This window comes from Amphibalanus amphitrite, unplaced genomic scaffold (assembly GCF_019059575.1).
Source record: "Amphibalanus amphitrite isolate SeventyFive unplaced genomic scaffold, NRLGWU_Aamphi_draft 000379F_arrow, whole genome shotgun sequence".
Lineage (NCBI taxonomy): Eukaryota > Metazoa > Arthropoda > Thecostraca > Balanomorpha > Balanidae > Amphibalanus > Amphibalanus amphitrite.
In genome coordinates, this window is record NW_024881873.1 from 470,302 (window position 1) to 488,515 (window position 18,214).

Below are 18,214 nucleotides of genomic sequence, written 5' to 3' on the forward strand. Positions count from 1 at the left end.
GAGGTGAAACTGTAGCGTATGGGTAGTGGGTCCCGACCATCACCTGCCGCTCCCAGTTCCCACTAACGCTCAGCGGGACGGGGCGCTAGCGGCATCTTTACCGAACTGTGACATTGACTGACTGAGTGGCCCTAACAGCCGAGTCCCGGAAGTACTCCTGGGGACTCGTCGATATTGACTATTGATGTGAGGTCATCATCGCGAGAGGCGCGGAGATAACAGTGAGTTCGATTGGAATGGCTAATCACCGAGACGACTCCATGCTGCTCCTGTCATACCTAGCATCACTCCATTGTAAATCAGGGCCCAGCGAGGGAAGTTCGGAGCCACCGCGCCGCGCTGCCCGGTCGCAGAGCCTCCATTCCGGCCAAAAAGACGTCCGTCCGTCCACCAAACGAGGCTTCTCCCTTATATCTAGCATTAGCAGCGGGCATCCCCCTCCCCAACGCGTGTGTTCAATTTAAATGCGGGGTTCTTGTATGACGCAGAACCCAAGTGACCTACCTAGAGTGTATGGGACACTAAAACGTTAATTCTTCAGAACCGTAAGTGCGAGATCCGACCCGATTGACGATCTCTTGCCAACCCCATCGGCTAACCATGCAAGGGCGTCGTACCTGACCCCGCCCCCTCGACCTGTTACCTCTGCGCCGTCCCCTCGGTACTCGATACCTGACCCCGCCCCCTCGACCCGTTCCCTCTGCGCCGTCCCCCTCGGTATCCGTCCGGCGCTCTCCACGACAAAGCACGGCGGCGTCGCGTCGCTTGTTTGTATTGTTTGACCACCGCGCTACGCCGTCAACACACAGCAGCCGCCCACCTTCTTGATCTTCTCCTCGGCCAGACGGGAGAAGAACTTGGCCTTGACGATGACGGGCTGCTTGGGCAGCAGGCCCTTACCCAGCACCTTGTAGTAGCCGGCCTTGACGACGTCAATGACGGGCGCCTTCTCCTGGTGCTTGGCGAAGTGGTCGCGCGTGTCCTCAGAGACCAGAGACCACACCTTGTCCAGGTTGATGGCCGGCCGGAACTTGCGGTTCTTGTGCACGTGGAAGTCACGCATGCCAACCTGACACACAGGACACGGATGTTAGTGGCAGCGGCGGTGGCCTTCTGACATTGCTAGGTCCGTTTTCCTACATTCAACAAACTGAAAGGAATCGACCGCTAAGTCGTATCTTGAAACAAAACATGTCACGAATCGTAGCAATTTGGGGGTGGGGTGGCATGGAGGTGACTTTAAATTGAAAATACCCACAGTAATAAATCTTAAATTATCCATGAAGTTCAACTTTTACTTTCATGAGCTATTGTATGTTATAAAGTTGGAAAACGCGGGAGGCAATACGATACAATGTTCCAAAATTACATTTTTGCTCGGGTGTCAGAGGGGAAACTGCTGACCAAAAATTGGATGAGGGTGAAACATTGGCTAGGTAAGGCCCAACAAGAGAGGGAAGGGATACAAAACATGACTGTATCTACAATTGTGGCAGATAGTAGAACGCAAAACAACCATAAAAGCTGATGTTTCTCAGTGGAATTGGCAGTGGAAAATTGGGCTTGAAAACTGGAGGTGAGAGTAGAACACGATCTTCATTTGGATGTCGTTTCCCACCCAAATCGACACATTTTGGGACACTGATACGATAAAAAAGAGACATCCTCCAATACTCTTTGCAAATGTATGATATATCGTTTACCCATTTAATAGTAAATGCTGTGAGCATATAAGGGCTGCTTCCTAACTATCTTCGTAAGTTCCTAAAGCAGTACTGAGCTCTGTTCAGTCGCTGTTTTTAAAGGAAATAGTTCACTTTTAACATGGGGTTTGAACTGGAATATCAGTTCCGTAGCTTGAGCTGAGACAAGCACAAATCGGGAGCTTTTACGGCCCAACGGTCACCCTAGGCAAGGACATTCCATTTTTCGTCCCGAAAAAGTGACCTTGCTGATGTGTGCCTTGCAGGAGTCATGTCCCTCTTTAAAAGCTGAAGAGTTCTTCCTATATTAAAATACAGAAAATAATCTTTCTATAATAAGGTTTTATTTTCATTGCTGATCATCTTGAACATAAAAAATCACAAGTCCATTGAAAAAAACTAAGTTCGTGAAAGTGAACTATTCCATTTAATCAGCATGCTGTCGGTTTTCCCACATAAGGAAGTTAATTGCCGGCGTTTCTTGGCCTCTCATTGGTCAAAGGCATAAAACACGAGAATCTGACCAATGAGGAGCCAAGAAATAGTAGCAGGCTCGCCGCCCGATGGAAAAAAACTGCGACCGAACAGCGCCCTGGTCTTCCTTAAAAATACGGGTTTCAGTAAAATTACATTTCCTTTATGACATTTAAGCCACACATAACTAGAATAAAGCTGCACACCTCAGTTTACTCGACCTTTTTAATATTCATCTCATACAGAAGAACATGTTTCACATTGGCTCATTAGATAGCCCAGAAATTAATCTGAGAAGCATGCCAGAGCGGCAAAGACGCAATAATTCCGACTGGCAGCTGCCGCGGTCGACCCACCTTTCCGAAGTAGCCGGGATGGTACTTGTCGAAGTTGATGCGGTGGTGGTGCTGGCCACCGGCGTTACCGCGACCTCCCGGGTGCTTCCTGTGCTTGCCTGTAAACCAACAAACATACCGTTATGATGTGACAAAGTGTCGCCTTTTCCAATAACATACGTTAGTGCACACCGGAGATCTCAAGTCATAAATACTTTACTCGAAATAAATCCAGTGTTTCATATATGAGCAAAAATGGGCATACCTGACCTTAAAATGTATCAAATGGCTTGCATGTGAAGGGAAATTATAGACGTCGTATCCCCAATAACTTAAATGACCAGCATCCCAACGTTGTATTTTGGCTTGGATGTCAGAGGAGAAATTACTCTCCAAAAAGGGGGATGAGAGTGGCATACATTTATACACAAGTGTGATGAAAAGTAGGATGCAAAACCACCCACACATGTTTTTCTCAGTAATATTTGGAGTCGGAATTGCTCTTAAAATTGAAGTTGAGAGCCCTAAATGGTTTTCATTTGGATGTTGTTTCCCATCCAAATCAACAAGATTTATGAAACTACAATCCCAGACAAGGCGAGAGAATTTTTTCAACAGGAATAGCATATAATATGTTTAGGATATTCATCTCATATCAGAGTGTGAACATAAGCCGCAGCAGAGGCAACCTCCTTTTGTAAAAATCAGCCTCCATGTTACTGTCCCTGCTACAGCTTCGGTTCACGCCATGCTGGACTAGTGGTGCATACTGAATGGGCTGAATAAGCCTAGCATGAGGTGTAGGGCCCTAAACCAACAAATAGAAGCAACTAGCATGACACACAATATTACTGGAAAACTACACCAGACACAAATAATAAACTTACCAATGCGGCCATGGCCATGGCTCACTTGGCCACGAAGCTTCCTGGTCTTCTTCTTGTTGGTTGACTGAAAAAAAGCACAGATTGATAAGTAGGCATCAATAGGATAGGTATGTAAAAGCTTTATCAGCCTTGCCCAGGTTTATGCCTAAATCAGTTGGGAAATAATTAAAATGAATAACAATGGAATGAACACAACACCCATCACTCACAAATTGTAGTCAATTAAACATACTTCATGCTAAGATCTAGCCAATATACAGGGTGATTTTTTTTAACTGTTAAAAAGTAAACGTCAATGGTGGTCCCTAAATCGGAAAATCGCCTGCAAAAAAGCAATGCACGTGATAGAGAAATCTGGGACATTTTGTATGGTGTCATCATTTGTCCCTTTTAACCGACGGCCTCGGCCCCAATGGAGCCTGAAAATGTTCCACCAATCGGGCACGCATGGTCCACTGCCGTTTAGTAAGGAATGACACAAAACGATGATTTTGAAGCATTGAGGCAGTTCGAAGCATAGGATGATCAAGGAGATACCTCAGAAAAACGTTAAATAACGCACGAACAACCTTGTAGTCATAAATAACCTTCACACGGTCCATCTGGCGTATGTGCAGCCTCTGAAGAATCAGTCTTCAGGGAGAAAGAAAAACAGCGAATCAGACACCACCAGGGCCGCCAGTATCAAAATCCTCGACCTGCCCTCCCTGAACTTCTAGTTTTTGGACCCAGCTATGGCAGATATAACCAGAAAACAATGGAAATATCTGGCAGAGCTGAAAATGGGCGATAGGAGCATTTTCAGTCCGCCTAATGAGTATGGGAGTCCATGGTGCTGTTCAACACGTGCTCAGGCGGGCTGAGTCATGTCGGTGAGATAGGGGGTAACTTCAAGCACAAGTAAAATACACGATGGACGTTCCTTCACATCGTGTCTGCATGAAATCAAAATGTCCCAGAATGCTCGTCATCCTGGTATACAATTTTGCAACATAGATTTCCATTTTAACGCCACTAGACCTCATTACTTTTTAACAAGTAAAAAAAATCACCCTGTAGTTATGCAACAGGGTGGAAAGTAATAACATGAAAATGTATTTTCTTACAATGTCAGCAGTCAGTGGAGATTTTGTATGAGCGCGGGCTGTCATGGAATATCATTGGTCGTGTTTGTTGTTGCTTTATCTATCACAAGTGACCTGACTTTGAATGATGACCTGGAAAGTCTTTAAAAGGTCTCGACTTTGAATAATGCAGATGACATACAGTACACAAGACCAAAATGGGCAAAGAGCCCCATTTGGAGTTGCCACAGAAAGTGTTTGTGATGATTTTGGCTGGACTGGAGTGGAAGGAATTGGCAACAGTCTCAGCTTGCCATGTTGAAGACATACCCCTAAAAGTGTGATCTTTTATCGGCCCTTAGACAGCAAGGCGACACTTCTCTGACTAGTGAATGGCATCAACAGAGAATTTATCAAATATTATCATACCTACACTAGTAAAAATAAAGTCAAAATGTTTCTAAAGTGAAGAACTCAGCCCTAACACTGAACACAAACTAAATATTGATCCTATTTTGCCACCAGCCTAAAAAAAAGATCCCCCAATCACCTGATGAGCAAAATATAGGTAATGATTCTGCTACTCAGGCAGAAATATTTTTCTTACAATTGAATTTTGTAATTATTCATTAAACAAAAGGTGTGTTTCAGAAAAATAAGCTGATTTTATATTGAGATGTATGTATAAAAATTATTCATTATGGTAAGTTTATTTGCAGTCTTGTTGATTTATATATCCCCATAGTTACGAGTCATATTTCAGTATGTTCTACAGGACACTAAGCATTATTTCAGGCAGGCCAAGTGGTTTTCATGAGAGGGGTACCAAAAATGGCATCCTTTTTAGATCCTTTATACAGGACCCTATGGGAGGAAGTGCTGTCACAGGATCATAAAATAGTACTTTAATGTTTACTTATTTCCCTGGTAAGTCACCAACTGAACAAGCAGGGCGCATTGAAAAACTAGGGCCCCATTAGATAAAAAATGGAAGCAAAACACAGGACAAAGATGAGCCTAAATGAATTTGAACGTGGTTGGATCAGCCCAGCAGAGCAGAGCAGCAGGGGTTGGAGTTGGTTATATAGTCTTGGAGCAGCCATGGGAACAGACTTTTGACCCAAGCAGTGTTCATGGGCACCACAAACTGCTGAGTGCGGTGTGTGCAGTGTGCAGCAGGCCTGGGGGTAGGGGATGGGTAGGCGGTTCTAACGTCACAGCTGCGTGCGGTGGACGGTCCAGTGTCCACTGTGGCTGGTCCTGACCGACCGCAGTTGGGCGCACTGTGGTAATTCCGGTCCATTTATAGAAACGTTGCTATACTTGGAAACGTTTCCAAATATAGAAGCGCTGCATTCCATAAATGGAAACGCTCAGAAGCACCGATCATTCTGGACAATTTATTTTAAAGTAAGATGCGTTATAGAACTTTCTAGATGGTGGAATGCCATCTAGTAGCAACAAGGAAGCACTCAGGTGAAAATGACACGTCAATTTCGCCAAAACTTTTAACATCTATTTAGCCCAAATTAGCCAATATTCTGCCAAAAATCAGCCCAAATCAGGTTCTGGACGTCATATTTGAAGGGAAACCTTAATGGAAGTTTATCTCTTATTCGCAATTTCTTCTACATTTTACACAAATGGGAAATCAAATCGTCATCATTACCATGGCCCACCATGGATTTCTTCGGGCCTCCTTGCTATTATTAACTCAAATGTTGGCTTGTCACTGGTGGTAACCGTTTTGTGCGAAATTTCGCCAGAGCTTACGAAGATCGTAAAACAGGTGAGCGTGCACCTACCATTTCCAAATATAGAAATGCAGCGTTTCCATATTTGGAACAAGCGTTTCTATATGTGGAACATCGTTTCCAAATATAGAAACGTTTCTATATATGAAACGGAATTACCACAGTGTGCCCGACTGACCGCAGCGGTCGCTGAGTGCGGTGATTGTGATGGAAGGATGACATAGGGACACAGTGGGCGGTGCTTAAAGCCTGTACAGTCCAGCTGCACATCGAGCCCGTAAACAGCCCTCTGGACTTCAGCTAGCTTCCACCGAGGCAAATAAAACGCAGCAAATACGATTCCGACGCTAATGAAACAATCAACGAGCAATTCAGTCTGTGAACAGTACCTATTAAAATTGCGAAACAAAGCAGAAAACGATACCCTCTGCAAATTCTATTGAAACCGATCGAAGAAAACAGCAACATAAGTTGAATTTTACATGAAAATTCTACAAACACACGTGAACTCACCATTGTAAGCCACGGATGTTTTCGAAAGGAAACAGCGCTGCCTTTTAGAAAAGAATTAGTCTGATTGCTAGGCCAAAATCAAAATGTTTTATCTTGCTCGGCTTACGTCTTCTTAATGGATTGTAAATAAAATATTTGCAAAGAAATTACTGCTTAAAATCTTAAGTGAAAATGAATGAAAAAAATGAAGACAAAGGGTATGTCCGGGTATGTCCTAGAAAGTCATTTGAGGCACTAAAACTCAGTTAAAAGCCTAATATTAGCTGGCAGCTCCTATTTCATTAAAAAAAAAAAAAAAAATAGAGATCGACTGACGATAACGGATAATCATTTTTAGGTATTTTTAGGAGGCCGCCCTTCATTAGCGTCGCCACGGGGGGGGGGGGGGCAAGCGGGGCAGCTTGCCTCCCTAACCTCGGACCGGGCACCCCCTGAGATCGATACAGATCCGATGAGATTTTGGAGTTGGGAAAAAATGGGGGTACCTTTCTGAGAATGCCTGTGAGGTCAGACTCGGTTGGAGCGTGCGCCGTACAGTTCAAGCCAGACTCGGAGTCGCAATCGCCAAAATCTCCGACTCCGACTCCAGACCCGGAAATATCAATGCTGTGATTCATTCAATGTTCCTAGTTGGTTCTGTATTACATTTTATAGCTGACTTTCATAACTTTGGAGTGTTTACGCCTAATTTTCGGTCATAGCGACACGAAATCTTCGGGGCCTTTCTCAACTCTCGTCAAATGCACACTGGCGGATCCAGGGGGGGGGGGCACGGGGGCCATGGCCCCCCCCCAAGGCCTAAAGTGGCCGGTTTGGCCCCCCCCCAAAACGTCAGAAAAATGCTAAGAAAATATACCTTGATGGAGGTTTTTAGCCACTTGGTGAAGTAAAGCTTTCCACAGCATAATATGGAAGCACTATGGTAGCAGTGAGGGTCAGTCAAAAGTTGCGCGAGCGGAGTCGACCTTAAAAAAAGACTGTTGTTGGCACGTGTTTATGGCGCGGCAGCTGGTAGTTGGCGGTGTTTCGCGTGGTGTGGCATCACTGGCGGATCCAGGGGGGGGGGGGCACGGGAGCCTGAGGTGCCCCTGACAGGTCCATGGTGCCCTTGCTAGGCCTGTGGTGCCCCTGGACCCTGGCAGGCCTGTGGTGGCTCTGGCGGGCCTAGGGTGCCCCTGCTAGGCTGCTGATGCCCCTGGGACCTGACAGGACTGCGGTGCCCCTGACAAGCCTAAAGCGCCCCCAACAGGCCCGTGATGTCCCCGACAGGCCCAAGGTGCCCCTGCGTGATGCGCCGATGCGGTGATGCCTGCGAGGCCGGTAGGGCCCCTGACAGGCCCATGGTGCCCCTGCGAGGCCGGCGGTGCCCCTGGCAGGTCTCTGGTGTCCCTGACAGACCTGGGGTGCCCCTGACAAGCCTGTGGGGCCCCTCACAGGCCCGTGGTGCCCTTGCTAGGCCTGTGGTGCCCCTGGCGGGCTGGTGGTGCCCCTGCTAAGCCGGTGGTGCCCCTGACAGGCACCACCCGGGCACCAAGGGCGTCGTGACCCATGTGGCCCCCCTTGGATCTGCCACTGATACATAATATATTGATTTGTAAAGGCTAGACCGGTGGTGCCCCTGGCAGGCCTGTGGTGCCCCTGCTAGGCCCCTGGTGCCCCTGGGCCCTGACAGGACTGTGGTGCCCCTGACAGGCCCAAGGTGCCCCTGCAAGGCCGGTGGTGCCCCTGTAAGGCCTGTGGTACCCCTGCTAGGCCTCTGGTGCCCCTAACAGGCCCATGGTGCCCCTGCGAGGCCGGTGGTGCCCCTGGCAGGTCTCTGGTGTCCCTGACAGACCTGGGGTGTCCCTGACAAGCCTGTGGGACCCGTCACAGGCCCGTGGTGCCCTTGCTAGGCCTGTGGTGCCCCTGGCGGGCTGGTGGTGCCCCTGCTAGGCCGGTGGTGCCCCTGCTTGGCCGGTGGTGCCCCCGGGCACCAAGGGGGGTCATGACCCATGTGGCCCCCCTTGTATCTGCCACTGATACATAATATATTGATTTGTAAAGGCGTTATGGCTTATGCAATATGCAATTGCAGGCACTTGGTATCCCTCACTTATCCCTCATTGGGGGCTCTGGCGGGCTCCTGAGGGCCCACGTCTACCTCCATTCTCCGGGAGCCCTAGACGGGCTCATTTGGGTCCTTTCAGTCCACTACAGCATAAGAGGTCTCCACGCAAGTCCTATACATCTGAGGGCGTACCCTGACGTCTGAGGTACCCAACTGCAGCTCCAATGGTCTCTTACACTGGCGGATCCAGGGAGGGGGCATTTAGGGCCATGCCCCTTTCCCAGAGGCCTAAAGTGGCCCGTTTGCCCCTCCCCAAACGATAATGAAACATAGTTCAATCAGTGCGTGGCCCAGGAGCCGAGTTAGACTGGGGGTGTTTTACCACCTCCCGGCCCGCAAAGGGACCCAAGAACTGACTCGAAGCGGGTTAACTGGTCGACAAAAGCAATGGTAAGTGTTCACAAAGTAATATAAAGGCATGGGTCGGGTGGGCTACCATTTATATATTTTTCTTTTTAGTTAAAAAAAGAAATTAGTGTCAGAGGGCTGTGACGAAAAATAAGTGGCCTAAATCCGATGAGAAAATAGGATTTGGGGGTACCCTAGGTTTGGCTCCGCATGAGTTGGCCCCCCCACAAAACGCAAGCCTGGATCCGCCAGTGCAAATGCACGTCAAATGTCTGCGACAGACTCAAGATAGATACCGTTCAAGTGCCGCATGGCTCATGAGCTTGCTTTTCACACAGGCTCCTAAGGAGCTCGACTGAGCTCTAAGAAGCTTTCCGAGGACCAAAACCGGCCTCTGAGAGTCCCACTGGTGTCCATGTTCTCTGGGGGCCCATACAGGGATCTTTGAGGACCTCATAGGTAAGTATCATACGTAGACTTCTGAAGGGCCACACGAATCTTAGAGGATTCGTGTGGCCTGTGCTTCGTGTGGAATCTTAGTATTTTTATCTGTGCTTCGGTACACGAGCTTTGGGTGGTTACGGTATTCGTCCAATATTTATTTTTTAGGGGGGGGGGCTGGAGTGGAGTGATGGGAAGTTTGGGTGAGTTTGATGGGGAGTAACTAGAGGTATACCATGAAGCTGTAAACGGAGTTTTGGGGAATAATGGAATGGAGTAATCGGGAGTAATTATGAGGCAGTAAGAGAGTCATTGAGAGTAATGGAAGGGAGTTTCAGGGAATAGGTTGTTAGTTTTGATAGGGTAAAGGAGAGAAATGAAGAGTTTTCTAAAACGGTAGGGAGAGTTACAGAGAGTTTCTCGAGGGAAGTTTTGGGGTGTAATGGAGAGTTTTGGAGGGGGTGTAATGAGGAGTGCCACCTGGGAGTTTTGGGGTGTCGTTTTGGCGAACACCCCCTCGGGGTGTCATGCGGAGTCAGGATTTTTCTCAGTGTTGATTCGATGCAACTCGTCGCGGGGAGTCTAATTGTGTTCTTTGTTTTGCGCTACGAGGTCTAGATTAAGAATAGCTAAAAATTGAGTTTGAATTTTTGACTTCATCAATTTTGAACATGTTTTCTTTCGCTAGAACTTGGCCAAAAGAGCGATATCGATCTTAACCCTATTCCTGGCGGGGGGGGGGGGGGGGCTCAGGAGCCCCCCTGAGGTTTTTTGGTTATTACTCCCAAACGCGTTGAGCTAGGAAGCTCAAATTTTCTGACCTTTCCTAAAAGGCTTCTACGCAACATGTCTGAAAATTTTGAGTTGATCTGACCTCAGGTCAGGTCACCAGAGGCGGTTTGGTGACCCTACCTCAGAAAAGTTTGCAATCACGCCAGAGCTAGAGTTTTTGACCGATCAATTTCTTCTCTTCAGGCTTTAGTTAGGGTACCAGTATGTGCAACTTGTATATCTCGGAATTTTGATATCGGTGACCTAAGGTCAGGTCAGTTTCGCGACCTCCCCATTATAAGTCAATGGGGGAAAAATCAACTCCCTGTTTTTACCACTAAAACGGGTCGGAATGGCCCCATATACCATACATGACTTCATATACGATCAACCTTCACTACCTTGAGGTCTGTTTTGCTGTTGGGCAGCTGTGAGGTCATGTGACGTCATCAAAGGTCACCAAAGGTTTTTGGCCAATAACTCCGTACAGGAACAAGATACAGACGCGTGGATGGTCTCATTGTGTTCAGCTCGTCAAGACGCATCGAATGAATACATGATGACCTCGAGGTCACGTGACCTGAGGTCAACCTTTGACCTTGACCTTTCGAGGTCAACATATATATCATTCGATGCGGATTGACGAGAGGATCACGATGCTGCCCTTAGTTTGTTCCTATCTTGACTAATTCGAAAGTTACTCGAGAAAAACTCTCTCCATATCTAGCGCCGCCATTTTGACTTTTTCGACCCCTGTCAGGGCCTCGGCTAAGGAATTTTGACTGGTGGGCCACTTGGGCAGCGACATGGACTGACATTCGTAGCCATAGCCCCCCCCCCCCAATTTTCGATTTCTCCCCAGATTTTGGCCACTTTATTCTGCAAAAAAACGTCAAGATGGCATTCAAAAAATGTGAAAAAACGGGGCTCGACCCCCCCCCCGACTCTTCAGAGAGAGAGAGGAGAGAGTAGGGACCCACAACCCTCTCAGTGGTGATACTCCCGCGGTGCACATAAAATCGCACAAGCACGGAATATATAGTATACGACATATCGTAGTACATATCCACATATCGACATGTCGTAGACTATATATTCCGTGGCACAAGTATGCACACAATATTGACGCAGATTATATATAAAACTTTGGACGATAACTTACGGCCGTGAGTGGATCGCGCGCCGACTAGTCGGAGATTCGGAAGCGGTCGGACGGGATCGGGCGTTGTTGGGTGGATCGGGAGGAATTGTGAACAGCACGAGTGCAACTTTATATATAAAGTGGGTTGTAGCAGGAACCCCAAAAGGGGGTTGTAGCAGCAACCCCAACATCTCTGAAAATGATCATTAAGCCTATTGGTGTCGCATGGAAAATAATTGGCTCAAAAGCCCAAGCGCACTGCGCAACCCTGATATTTTCTTTTAAAAGAAACTAAGTTATGTACACGTTTACTTCTGGTGAACAGTGTCCCAAACTTCAGATTTCTCTTGGGTGTCTGAGTGGAAAATTCGAGCCACCCAAAATGTGAGAGTAGAAAATTATCCATTCTTATTCTTGAGTGTCATCTTCAGCCCAAATGATAAATTTTTGGAACGCTGACTGTGAACGGTTCGAAATTCGTCCAACTGGTCAGATGTGTGACTGCAAGCATCATACCGGTCGTGAAGACGCATAATATCGCTTGCAGACTTCAATCGGCTGGAAGTCGCCGACACTACCTCTAGTTTGACTCTGGCCCCTCGCCCGTATTGGTGTTTTTCCAGCTGCGAACGTATAAGGGGGTCCGTTGGACCCCCCCTTGCCGTTTCGCCCCTGATCGAGCTAGAGCTTCGCGGAAAAAACGAGCGTGTTGCCCGTGACGAGAGGAAGCCGATGATACCCAATTTTAAGGTCCTAGGTCATTGGTTGACCTTGCAGGTCACGTCAATGACCCCAAAGGCGGGAAAATCGGGACCTGTTAGAACGTCGTAAAGTGTGGCTGCTATGGGGTTTTTCGGGGTGCTGATCACGAATATCATGTTAGGTTTGATCACAGATGATGTCTTCATGTATTTAGGCCAGGTCGGGTCAGGTCAGGTCAGGTCAACCAGTAAGGGTATTCGTAGTAGGTGGCAACCGCCTGTGACAGCTTCGTAACATGTTACGAAGGCACCAAAACTACTTCGTAAATGTTCATATGGTTGCTTAATTCGAATTCAGCTCCAAAAACTGGCCTAGAAACATGTAAAACTCGAAAAAGTGAACCGAGGTCATCAAAGGTCAATGACCTGACCTGACCTTCAGGTGACCTTGACACCCACCCTAATGCATGGGGGCAACGTCATATCACATGTTTGAACGCTTGAAACCGCGAGAAGACCGCAAACGCGCGGCTAATGCGAGCCGACATACGCCGAATCGCGATTCCAGCCAAACACGGTCTCGAAAGTAGGTCACAGGTCAAAGGTCATTTGGGTCAGGGTCATGAAATTTTCAGGGTAGGTGTGAAATTGATCAACGCGAGGGTACTGAAAGTTTCGTCGCGATCGGCCGCTTTTTACGCGAGTTATTCGCGAAAAACCATGGGGGGTCCGTTCGACCCCCCCCCTATACGGGCGAGGGATATCGTGTCTATCGGCGAGCCGTCTGAGATCGCTCGCAGGCTTATCCCCGACCGTCTGAACTGGTCTGTTCTTTATTCGTAGTTTTTCTTTTTACCGACTGGTCTGCGGCAGATGCTTATGTGACTGCAACCACTCGATCGATCGGAAAGCTTGCAAGAACTCTCGCAGACCTCGATTGGCTGGAAGCCGCCGACACTATCTGTAATTGACAGTGGCAGACGTCTTTCGCGATTATTGCATAAAATTTAAAGCCTCGGTCACACTTCACCGGATTAGACCAACGGACGAGAAACGGACGAGAACTGTCAGCGTCCGGTGATGTCCGTTTGTTTCCGTTGGACGTCTGTTTGTCATCCGTTAACCCGCGCCCTGCTGGGGGTCCTGGATTTCCACGCCCTGCAACTCCGCCAAAACAATTACGATGTCGTACTACTGTCGGAGACCTGGCTACGCCCTTCTACGCCAAACAGACTCTTAGTGCTCCCAGGCTACTCCCTCAGCCGCACAGACCGACCTGATGGCCGCGGGTACGGCGGCGTCGCGATCGTAACAAAATCGGATATCACATCAGTGCCCATCAAGTTCCCAAGTTTTGAGCGCGGCTGCAGCCAGCTCGAGTCAAAGTGGGCGCTGCTCAAGCTCGACAAAGGTCGTCAACTCATCGTATGTTCTTTATATCGCCCCCCTCGCCACTCCGAAACCGCTTTATGTGCCGATTTCGCCGACCTTGAAAATCAGTTACAAAGAGTACTTATCGATCACCCTAGGACCCCGCTCGTCATCTGCGGTGATATAAACTGTGACCTGCTGAAGAAAGAACCCAACTTTCGTGCACGACAGCATCTCAGCAGCTTCCTATCGGACTACTCCCTAGACCAGCTAGTAACAACTTCGACTTTCACTTCCGGTTCGCTCCTTGACGTGTGTATGGTGAACAAAGTGGACCTCTTCTCTAATACCCGTGTTGAGTTTTGTCATTTTAGTCCGCATAAATTTATTAGCGTAGATGTCAACGTCCCCAAACTGCGTCCGAAGCCTACAATCATCTCAGCTCGTTCGCTCAACCGCGTTGATGTCACTGCCCTTAATTCTGATCTGGAGCTTGTCGACTGGGAGCCTGTGTTTACCGCCGCGACTGTTAGTGATCAGTGGGATGCATTCGTGTCCAATTTTTTGCCTATTATCGACGACCACGCCCCACTCAAGCGTATTACCATTCGGAACCCCACAGCGCCCCCGGCCTCTGCTGTCACACGGAACCTTATGTCCCAGCGCCGCGCCTCGCTACGACTGTCCGGTCGTCAGTCGACAGCTTACAAGGAGCTGAATCGCTCTGTTCGGGCCGCGCTGCGTCGCGACCGGCGAGAGGAGCTACAGAGAAATATCTGCGAGCGGGGCCCCAATAAGGTCTGGCAGTCTATCAGGACAGTTGTAGCAGGGAAAAAGGACGGTCCTAGTGTGCAGCCTAATTTACCCGCCGATGAACTGAACTCATTTTTCGTCTCTGTCGGACCTCGCATCGCTGCGGAGGTCCGGTCTCTTAACACCGCTACCGATCTGAACGTTCGCCTCCCCCGGGTCGGTGCATGTCGTTTTCAGCTCCGCGCGGTCACTCTCGGCGAACTTGGTCACACTATCTTCGGCATGCGCAACTCAGGCGCTAGTGGGACTGATGGCATTTGCATCCGAATGTTAAAGTCCGGCTTCTCAGCTATCGGTCGCGTCATACTTTACATTATCAATACGTGTATTACCAACTCCGATATCCCCGATTCCTGGAAACATTCCACAGTCCACCCCATCTTCAAATCAGGCAGCCCCTCGGATCCCACCAACTTTCGACCAATCTCATTAGTCCCCGTGATTATGAAGGTTGTGGAACGCCTCGTACATCAACAGCTTTACCACTACCTCTCAAATAACTATCTCCTTGCCTCCTCGCCGCATGGTTTTCGCCCCCGACACTCCACAGAGACCGCTCTACTGTCCGTCACAGACCAAATCCTCGCAGCCTCTGATAGGGGAGAACTTTCACTGCTGTGTCTCCTTGACTTAAGCAAATGCTTTGACGTCATCGACCACGAACTTTTACTTCAAAAACTGGCCATGCACGGGATCGAGACCTCTTGATTTTCTGCTTTTCTCACGGGACACACCCAGAGCGTGTCCCTATCTAATGGCGCCGGAGGTAGAGTACTGTCTCGGCCGCTTCCAAATAATATGGGTGTCTTCCAAGGATCTGCCCTGGGACCGTTACTCTTCACCATATTTTCGAACAACCTCTCGCTATACGCAGGTGACGCCACCGTTTTCCAATATGCGGACGACACCCAGGTTCTAGTGAGCGGCCGTGCCGACGACCTCAGATCGCTTATCTCTCGCATGGAAGCTTCACTCGCATCAATCAGTGACTGGTTCTGTCTTCACGCCCTCAAGCTAAACGCAAACAAAACACAACTCATGGTTTTTGGCAGCAGACAAAATTTACGGAAGGTACCCGACTTCAGCGTCTCTCTTCGTGACTCTGTGTTGCAGCCAAGCGAGCAGGTGGGGAATCTGGGTGTTGTCTTTGACAGCGCCCTGTCCTGGGAAGCACATGTGTCCGAGCTTAGTCGTCGGTGTACTGGCTTGTTGATCGGACTGTCTCACGCACGAAATTGTCTCCCTGACGGTGTCATTAAAGTTCTCGTGACATCTCTGGTCATATCACGAATCAACTACTGCCTCACTGTGTACGGTAACGGGACTCAGAAAAATTTTGACCGACTCCAGAAAATTTTGAACTTTGCCGCTAGAGTGATCTTCGGACGGCGTAAGTTTGACCACGTCTCGGACCTGCGCGACAGACTTGGCTGGCTATCACCAAAATCCATGTCAGATTACCTGACACTCACGATCGCGCAAAAGGTCATAAAGCATGAAGATCCCGAGAACCTCGCTGCACTGTTCGTCCCTAATCAAAATTTTCGAGACAGGCACACACGGCAGGATCATCTCCTTCATCTTCCCCGACCGAGGCTTGAAACCGGAAAACGGCGTTTTGAGTACCGCGCCGCGGCGCTGTTAAATAGCCTCCCACCCCAGGTAGTGCAGCTGCCACCTGCCAGCTTCGCCCGGTCTGCCAGGGCCGCGCTGATTAACAAATCCCCGCTACGCCGCTGACGAGTCTGTTTAGTAGTAGACGAGGCATGCCGCCAATAGGTGGACGATCTGTTTGTGCTTATGTATATATATATATATATATATATTGTTTGTCTTATGTACATATGTAGATGATTATTGTCGCGGCCCCATCGATGGATGACTGTCGTCTAGTGCTGAGTGTTCTTCCCCCTGCCCGCATGACTGTTACCCATTATACTCGGATGTAAGCCGTAATCGCCACGCCATATGTGGAAGGCTTTTGGTGTCAATACATACATACATACATACATACATACATACCTGCTGGGGGGGGGGGTGTTTGAACACCCCCCCTTCTAACTCGGCTCCTGGGCCACGTAGCGATACGCGGAAGGCAGCGTTCAAAAGAGCGTCAAAAATAATGAGGAAATCACTTCGGTCAATTTTTTGGTCAGGTCAAAGGTCAGGTCACCAGAGGTCATTGAAGGCAAAATTTCGCCGATTTCCAGGTCGAATGTCGACAATTTCCAAGAAGCCAACGCATAACTCGGGAACCAATAGAGCTACAGCGCCGCGGAAAAGCGCATTCGATAGCCCTATTAACGCCCTTTCTGAGTAATGTTCTCAGATTTGACCTAACGTCAACGGTTTTGCCTGCAGGGGGCAAAAACTGCAAAAATAGCCGATTTTTTCGGAAACAGTTTTTCTGCAATAACTTTTGACCCAAGCCTTGTACGAGCTTACTTTTACCGGCATCGTGTTCCTCTCGTCAAGACGCATCGAATGAACTATAACTTGACCTTGAAAGGTCAACTTGAAAATTTGACCTCAGGTCAAGGTCATGACCTGACCGGAAAGGGTCATGTTGCATATTAGTCGATCCGTATCGTCTAGCTGAACACATCTAAGGCGTTTTCATCGCTCTAGCATGCCTCTATCAAAAGTTATTTGCGAAAAACTGTTAGATACCATTCGTGACCTAAGATGACCTCAGGGCATAAACAGGGGTCACGGACACCATTTTCATGTTCAGTGTGTCTAAAACACTTGTAATTCAGTGTTTGGGAGTGTTTATAATGTCTTTCGTCCAAAAGAGGCGCATTTCAATTTTCTCCCATTGACTTATAATGGGGAGGTCGCAAAATTGACCTGACCTTAGGTCATCGATATCAAAATTCTGAGATATACATTTTGTACATGCTATTGCTCTTAGCAATCGCTGAAAGTTTCAAAGCAATCGGTCACTCGGTGTAGCTATGACAGACATTGAAACTTTTTATGAGGTGAGGTCACTTCAAGTGACCTGGTGACCTGACCTTGAATGACCTTGGTCTGACATTTTCACAACATGTGTAGAATTGATGTATGATAAGGTGTACCAAAAACGGCGGCGCTCCGCGCCGCCGTTTTTGAGATATTCGCAAAAAAACCGCAAGGGGGGGGGTGTTCAAACACCCCCCCAGCAGGGCGCGGGTTAATATCCGTTCCATGTCCGGTGGTGTCCGGTTGAGCACACCTGACCGGACACCACCGGACATGGAACGGATATGAACGGATGAGAAACGGACGTCCAACGGAAACGAACCGACATCCCCCGGACATCACCGGACGCCGTCCGTTTCTCGTCCATTGGTCCAATCCGGTGAAGTGTGACCGAGGCTTAGTCCACTTGGCACTTAGTCCACTATAGTTCACTTTTTACCCCAAGAGGATATTGACAATAGGTTGAAGTTTTTTTTCACAAGAATATGTTTCACCGATGGGTACTTTACAGCCTGAAAATGTACGATAAGATCTGCTAATTCAATTTGAAATGTGAAAAATGTGAAAACTTAGATTTTTCGGAAAATTACTGGTGGGCCAAATCTTTGAGGCTGGTGGGTCATTTCGGGTCACTGGTGGGCCATTTGGCCCACCAGTTAACCCTCGCCCGTAAACGGCGATCTGCCACCTTCGCCCATGCAGGGGGGGGTTGGTGCGACCCCCCCCTTGGCGTTTGAAAACGGAGCGTCGTAGAGCTTAGCGGAAAAGACCAACGGATTGCTCTCGCCGAGATCTCGCGATTGGTGGTATATTTTTTGGTCATAGGT

At 48.4% G+C, this 18,214-nt stretch overlaps 2 protein-coding genes across 2 annotated transcripts in view; one reads left to right on the top strand and one right to left on the bottom strand.

The window, feature by feature from the left end:
- LOC122390027 (lysosome membrane protein 2-like) overlaps positions 1 to 18,214 on the top strand; it is a 64,657-nt gene that overhangs the window by 17,431 nt on the left and 29,012 nt on the right. The gene's annotated exons all lie outside the window — the stretch shown is intronic.
- Positions 756 to 6,814, bottom strand: LOC122390028 (60S ribosomal protein L27a-like). Its single transcript, XM_043382596.1, has 4 exons — positions 6,731 to 6,814; positions 3,400 to 3,463; positions 2,534 to 2,631; positions 756 to 1,069 (listed from the first exon to the last, which is right to left on the bottom strand). The coding sequence occupies exons 1-4, from the start codon at positions 6,731 to 6,733 to the stop codon at positions 791 to 793; spliced, it is 444 nt and encodes a 147-aa protein (XP_043238531.1). The 5' UTR covers positions 6,734 to 6,814; the 3' UTR covers positions 756 to 790.